General features: G+C 44.3%; 1 protein-coding gene and 1 long non-coding RNA gene across 2 annotated transcripts; both read right to left on the bottom strand.

Annotated features, from left to right (window-relative positions):
• Window positions 1-283: 283 nt before the first annotated feature.
• Window positions 284-2,334, bottom strand: LOC119313045. Its single transcript, XR_005151494.1, has 5 exons — window positions 2,173-2,334; window positions 1,464-1,681; window positions 1,050-1,266; window positions 563-675; window positions 284-462 (listed from the first exon to the last, which is right to left on the bottom strand). It is a non-coding gene; the product is annotated as an uncharacterized LOC119313045 (long non-coding RNA).
• A 2,301-nt stretch (window positions 2,335-4,635) lies between these two features.
• LOC119349755 (probable GABA transporter 2) lies at window positions 4,636-7,100 on the bottom strand. The gene is made up of 4 exons (XM_037617842.1): window positions 6,239-7,100; window positions 6,031-6,128; window positions 5,683-5,869; window positions 4,636-5,531 (listed from the first exon to the last, which is right to left on the bottom strand). Exons 1-4 carry the CDS (start codon window positions 6,621-6,623, stop codon window positions 4,774-4,776), a joined length of 1,428 nt encoding a protein of 475 aa, XP_037473739.1. The 5' UTR covers window positions 6,624-7,100; the 3' UTR covers window positions 4,636-4,773.
• Window positions 7,101-7,444: the final 344 nt, after the last annotated feature.

Below are 7,444 nucleotides of genomic sequence, written 5' to 3'. Positions count from 1 at the left end.
GTATGAATGAATTATATTTTATATGTATGTATTATGTTCCTTGGTAATATACATTAATACGTTAACACAAACCTATAAAATATTTACATATCAAATATCTCGACAAAATATTTATAGAGCGCATCATAGGTCTAAATAAATATAAGATTCTAGAGTACAAGAGGTCTCTACTAGTGTTCTCTCGGATATTTTGGCATTGCTCATTTGTTGGTACTAGATGATACCCCGCGCATTGTTGTGGGACGTTCTGCCTTTTATTTGTAGCTTCAAAGAAAAGTGCGCATGGATAAATGAAAATGAAATATGGCATCAATTGAAGTTACAATGGAATACTGGTATTTATATTTAAAATGTTGAATAAGTTAATTCTTGTACAGATATACGAATATGCTTTTAGGGAGGACCAGCAGGAGAAAATTGTTCAGATGGAAAGGCAAGTAAGCCAATACAACACCAAGATTTCTGCAAAAAATATGTAATACGAAATAAGCAATTTCTGGCCAAAAGCAAAGCAGTATGATTTCTGCAAAAATTATGTAATACGAAATAAGCAGTCATTTACCATAGAGAAGAGCTTGTCGAATACCTCAATTGTCAAGGTGCCATCATGTTTATCTCCAATATAGTTACACCCGAACATGGCAAATATTGTCACTCTGAAGCAGCAAACCAATCCTATAAGGCATGAGATGTATTCCATATAAGGAAGACACAGTACAACGATAATAATGACATAATATTAGTGTATTGTGAGAATTATGACCCTGTATGAAAGGACATCATCTTTAGTACTTCAAGTCAATTTTTTTGTGAAGTAGATATAGCATCAGCTATTCTCGCAGCACAAAAGATCCTATTCAAATGTCAACTTCTATTGCAAAATAACAACTATAAATTCAGTGTTAAACAACAATCTCTAGGATCTCAAGGTGCGTAAAAATTAGATTCTTTCTCAGGAGGTTTCTTGTTTGCATAACAAATTAAGAAATACTGAAGTATAGTATGACTGCATTTTATTGGTGCATGTACAATGGTCCACATGCTCTTACCATCTGTAACACTTGATTATCACAACTTCTGACAGCACACAGTCCTCTCCTAAAGCAAATCTTCGATGTGTTTGCTTCATGATGAATCTATGTGTTCCATATATCTGCATAACATCAAGGAATCCGAGGCTTGAGCAGAGATTCTATTCTAATTCCACCTTGAAACCATGGTACAAAAGAACGAAATGTTTGCTTAGACGATCCTTCCATCAAGCACCTTGCAAACAATTCAGAGTAAGCCATGAGAGGATAGCTACTAACGAACAAATCAGAGTAAACCATGACTGGAGAAGCTCCTCAATCTACTCCTACAGCGAATCGAGTCAGCTTGACTGATGCTAGAAGAGAAGAGCACTGAAGATCACCAATCAACGATAAAAAAACTGACATAACCAATTAAAACACTATAAATACCTAATAATCCAGCAGTAGTCGGTCATCGTAGAATGTAGCTTGGCTGAAGGCAGCCATTCAAGTGGTTACAGCTCAAGTGATGGTGGACACCCGACAAAAAAGTAAAATCATTACTTCTTTGTACGTGAGAGAGCCTGAGATTGAGATGCATCATGCTTGCTGGTAGAAAGTGGCGAGCACTTTTTCTTATTGCTGCAGCAGATTCTGAGGCGGACCACCTATAGATCAGAATTCCAAATTTCGTCAAGCCTATAATTTTTATAAGTGTAAAAAGAGATGCATGAAGCAAATCAGTGGCACGATAATTTAGTATATATAATCGGGGGTTAACCTGCTCATGGGGAGATCAATTTAGTATATATAATCAGGGATTAACCTGCTCATGGGCGAATGCCAAATAAGGGTAGGGGAACTTGTCCTTCACGCAGAGATAGAGTTCTTTACGGTGGAGACATTTGAGATGATGCCAATAACACGCAATGAATCATGAAAATAAATCCAATACCAATAGGAGGAGGAAGAATACGGATAATTGACTGATCCATATGTATTTGATTGATCCATCGGGATCATCTCAATGTCCACACCTTACATGCCGATGCAGATCCACCCAGAAAAGAGGAGCCTTGGCAACGGAGATCACCAATTGAAGGTGCCAGAGTAACAATTAAAATCGAAAGCATTGACATTTCAGATAAGTCCCACGTACCCATCCTCTAGATCCTGCCTTTGCCCCGCCGTAGCCGTCATCGCTGCTGTAGCCGCCAGATCTCATCCCGGTGGCGAATGCAAAACCTAGAGGTGGCTGGGCTCAGTTTCTTCCATTGCCCCGTGGTATTTGTGCCGTTTGGGGAGAAAGAGATGGGGTTGGAAGTCGGGGCGACCAGATTATGAGGAGGGATTCCGTCGCTGACGTTTCGATTGGAGAAAAGCTTCCCTTCCGCTTCCGTGGGGTCGTGGAAGGAGGAGCGAACGGGAGGGACATCCAGCGAACACGGGGAAACTTGTCGCCGCAGATCTTGGCCACTTATGGTCAATCAAACGGCTGAAAAAAATTAAGATGACGTGGACGCACGAGAGGGCAGAGAAATCAGGTAGTGGGGATCAACTATTTAGGTATTATAGATGTGACGCTTAACTTATCTATATTTATGTGTTATTCTTTATGATCCCATTTTTCCTTGTAGTTGTCATTTATCAAGTAAGAGAACAATCAGTAATTGTGTGGTATATGGAATGCCTATGTTGTTCGCCATATGGACATTGTGACAATTTTCGCTCGGAGTTAGTCTCTACAATCAAGCACAATGTCATGAATTTATATGTTTCTGAATGTTTTTTTTAATGCAATACTATTTGCTAAATGGGGCGGAACTATAATTTTTCGTGGTCGCCATGTTTCAAAAGGTTGCACTTCTTCATTCCGCGATGAAACTGGCGACGACATCACTGGACTTTATATTGAACTAATCCAACCTACATGAGTGGTAGGAGTATTTACTCATGTCATTACTAGGTGACGCCACTTTAAAAGGTACACTGCGTTTCTGCACCCAGGTCCAGATGGTCCCGGGTGTGGACAATAAAATTGTTAATAAATAGAAAAAAACAAAAAATATGATATATTTATTTGGGTGCAAGAAAGTCGAATGCGTGATTCATATGCCAAATTTGGTTTAATTTGGACATTCGAGGAGCTTGTGGCAAAAAAGACAATTTTTGGGCCTGTGAGAAAGTTTAAAAAACACACTGTTCATAGCCCATTTTGTCTTTTTTGCATGAGCTCCTCGAATGTTGTTTGCCCCCGAATTTTTGCATGCACCTGGCGCACTCAAGCATCTTTCATGCAAAAAACTTCCAATTTTTTTTTATATTTTTCATATTTGCTTTGATTTTACTGTTCGCCAAATGTAGATGAGCCTGAGCTCCGAATTAAACTATTGCTTTAAAAGTTTATTCCACTGAAACTTGACCTTAGAAGTGCAGTTTTTCAACATCAGACCATTAAATAATTTTACTCCTATCAATAGCATCAGAGCATTAAACCAACAATTTTATGTGTTCATGGTTGGTCGCCATATATATAAACCGTTTGGTCCACCATTTTTGTTATCTTGAAGAAGTGGCAACTGAGCGTGAGTTTCTTGCTCCCGAGCTCCATGGAGTCTGTCTTTTGAAAATACCAAATCCTATTTTTAAAGTTTCAAAAGATTTAAAAAAACATTACGCATGAACATATAAATGTATACTAAATTTCTGTAAAATCTCATGATGAAATATGCTTTGGTGTGAGCTGCACAAAAATATATGGTGTACTCCCTCCGTCTTTGAAAGGGTGTACTTTCAACTTTGTTGAAAAGTCAGAAAATTTAATGTTTGGCCATATTTATACAATAATACATCAATATTTCTGCCATCAAATAGTAGCATTAGATTCATGATAAAATATATTTTCATCATATACCTATTTGGTTTCACAAATATTGATATATTTTTGCACAAACTCGGTCAAATTTTGAGATATTTTGACCCTCCTACCAAGTTGGAAGTACACTCTTTGAAAGACGGAGGGAGTAGTAAATAGTGCATGAGCTAGAAATACATGATCTTTGGGGGTAATTTTCATCAAAACATATTTTCATCATGAAAAATGATGGAGATGTGGTGTACATCACTAGGGTTTTCTTTCCAGAGTTTTTTTTAAATTTCAAAATATTGCTTTTGTGTTTTCGCAAAATCAGGGCGCCATGAGTCCTAGACCAAAAATATTTTTTGGATACTGTAAGCTGGACCCATTTCCAACATATGTAGTTATTCATGTGTTCTTTATGTGCAGTGAAGTTCATCATGATTCATGTCGTTATTGTCTGCAACTGGTGCAAGGTCTTTTGCCCCTGCGTAGATTGTGATGTGATGTGATATTATGATGCTTAGCAATTATTCCATTGTTTCGAAACGAGTCTGTGTAGCTGGATCTGATCAGGGATGCAACAAAAATACCTAATAAAAACAAAAACAAAAACAAAATAGAACCACGTGATTTGCTGCCTTTTTAGGTTATTTGCTGAGAGACCATGAATATTTATAGTTGTCAAAATCATTTTTTGAGCCAATTACAGAAACACAAATATACCAGAATTTCTTTCGGTGTTGCTCAGACAAATATTCGGCATATTGTAACACGGAACCATATATTTGATGACACAGTTTGTGTAGTTGATGGGCTTTGACCGGCCTACTTTACCTGAGCTATAACAAGAAATTCCCCTAAAAATGATAAAATGTTCTACATATGCGGCAAGAAAATAATTCAGCTGATGACATGGTCACTGAACAGCTGGAACTGTCCGGCGTCGAGCACAAGCTTCCGCACGGACGCAATGGCGCCAATGATCCCAACACCGGTGAACAAGGCCATGATCGCCACATTGATTACATACACCGCCGACCTCTTAGGCGGGGCCAAAGCAATGTTGTACATGACGACGGGGAGCACGAAGTCGAGCGGGATGAACCCCAAGGCGCCGACCACGCCCACGATGTCACCGAAGAACGGCAGCGCCGCCGCCACAAATGCGCACGCCGCAACGTACAAGGTCCGCAGCGCCACCCGCGGCGCCAGGTTCCGCCATGAGAATCTCCCGTGGCCCGCGTCGGCCGACCCTTTCTCCATGATCTCGTAGGCCACTTGCGAGTACACCAGCGCAATGGCCAGGAGCTGGAGGAGGACGAGCACGACGGCAAGGCCGAGGAGCCATGTCGGTGCCAGAGAGGGCCCCGAGTCCGGCATCAGGCTCTGCAGCGCGTTGGACTGCACCTTGTTGCCGAAGGCCCAGTAGCCGGAGATGGCCGATAGGTAGAAGGTGAAGAAGACCACAGTGTAGCACAGCACCAGCGCCTTCACCATCTTCCCTGCCGCCGGCGGCGCCAGGGTGGCTTGGATCTCGGGCAGGATGCCGTTGCCGAACACGGTGGCGAGGATGGAGATGGAGAGGAAGGCGTCATACATCTTCCCGGACTTTGATGGGCTCAGCGAGTAATCTTTCACCGGAGCATTGCTCATCATACCTGTCAAAAATTCAGATCTAAGATTGACCAAGTCTATCTCAAACAAAAAAACTTTTCTTCTTCCTAGTTCTTTTTCATGTAACACCAAGTACAACATAGACGTAATAAACATGTAACGCACGCACGATCATCGGTCGGTGTTTGCACATACCTGTCCGAATGCACGCGCCGGAGACGAGGATGGTGTAGCCGAAGGCTAGGACCAGGGACCCGAGGTTGATATACCGCAGCGAGTGGAATGACGGCATCTGCGAGAAGAGAGACAACACGACGGCGACGATGATGATGAAGTGGTACAGCTTCAGGGTACCATTCGGCGCCAAGCTCTCGTACATAATCTGCACTCGTTGATATGTACACGTCCAGGCAAGGTGCAACAGACATATCAGTTAGGCACATAGCTTGGTAAACATTTTGTTTCTCTACAACATTTTATTGTGCTTTTTCACACGATCTGTTCCTGCCACCATTTTATTGTACTTTGTAGGAGTATGTTTACCTGGAGGCAGTTGCCGGCGATGAGGATGCTGCCGATGGTGATGCCGGCGTTGATGGCGGTCTGCACGGTGACCACCGCGTAGAACACCCACCCGGACCCTACCCACACCACACCCATCCAAAACAGCACATCATTCACGCCGCCCATTATACTTGGTCCACGATTATTACCACCGCATTAATGGCAATAATTAAAGCAACGTGCGTACCGAGGACGTCGGCGGCGAGCTCGCGGAAGCGGATGTGGCGGCGGCCGGCGGCCTCGCAGCGGTCGAGCACGCGGGACATGAGGTAGTAGGTGTAGAAGGTGACGGCGGCGACGGCGGTGAGCGCCGACAGCCCGAGCGCCCAGCCCATGCCCCGGAGCGCGTACGGCAGCGTGAGCACCGTGGGGCCCACCATGGCCGTGGTGAGGTGGAACCCCGCGTGCCACCACGTGCCCTTGGACTCCAGCACGAACTCCGCCCCGGCGTCCCCCGCCTCCGCCGCCGCCGGCTTCCCGTCGTAGGACGCGGAGGGGGTCATGGCGCGCCCCGTGGACGGCGAGAGCAGGAACGGGCTGTCCCCGGTGTGCCCGGCCATGTTCGGATCCATCGACCGACCCCGCCCGGTAGTCTCCTGGCCGCGGCGTCAGATTAGGCGGCGCTTGCACTACGAGCAGCGCATGCGTGGGGAGGAGGAGAAGGAAGGTGTGGGGCGGGATTAATGGCGCGGGATCTCGGGGAGATCGTGGCTGCTACTACTTGCTGCAGATTAATTTGCCCTCTCGTGTTCTTGCTGGACTGTAGGCTGGATCATGTGGCCTGCCGTTGAGCCGCGGGATACCACAGATCCGGACAGGCAGGCGGGCAGACGCCAAGTCAACGCCGGGGGAGCTCCCCTACTCTCTCCTGTTTACTTTTCTCGCTCAATTTGCAGGGGAAAGGGAGGAGGAAGAAGAAGAAGGTCAAACTAGACGGAGCTACCCAAGGAGCTGCTGCCTGCCGGCATCTGCATGCGTGCCGTGCCGCCACACAACTCTCTGCCCATGTCTATCTATCCACCAGTGACTAATCCTCTCCGGGACCGGGGAGCAAGACGACAACACTTGGTGACTCCCATACGTACAAGTAGTAGTATAAATACACGCATTTGGTGGGATATGCATGAGTTGTTTCTGGCTATTTATTTATATATGGTATACTGACGTAAATGAATGCTTCCTTTCTTGGCTCGTCCTACGTTGTTTATCGGCATTTTAGTACCTACCAAAAGTGTAATGTAAAATAAGAAGAGCATTTAGGGGATATTCTTCAACGCATTTCTTATTATTCATATAAGCTTACAAAGGATATGGTAATCTCTATCTCTGGCAATTAACGTTTGTGTAATCCTGAAATTTTAGGGTGATTTGGTTATGATTAAACTACCACCCC

The sequence above is a fragment of the Triticum dicoccoides genome, chromosome 1B (assembly GCF_002162155.2).
Source record: "Triticum dicoccoides isolate Atlit2015 ecotype Zavitan chromosome 1B, WEW_v2.0, whole genome shotgun sequence".
Lineage (NCBI taxonomy): Eukaryota > Viridiplantae > Streptophyta > Magnoliopsida > Poales > Poaceae > Triticum > Triticum dicoccoides.
The sequence above is the reverse complement of the archived record's forward strand: the minus strand, read 5'-3'. Positions and strand labels throughout refer to the sequence as shown.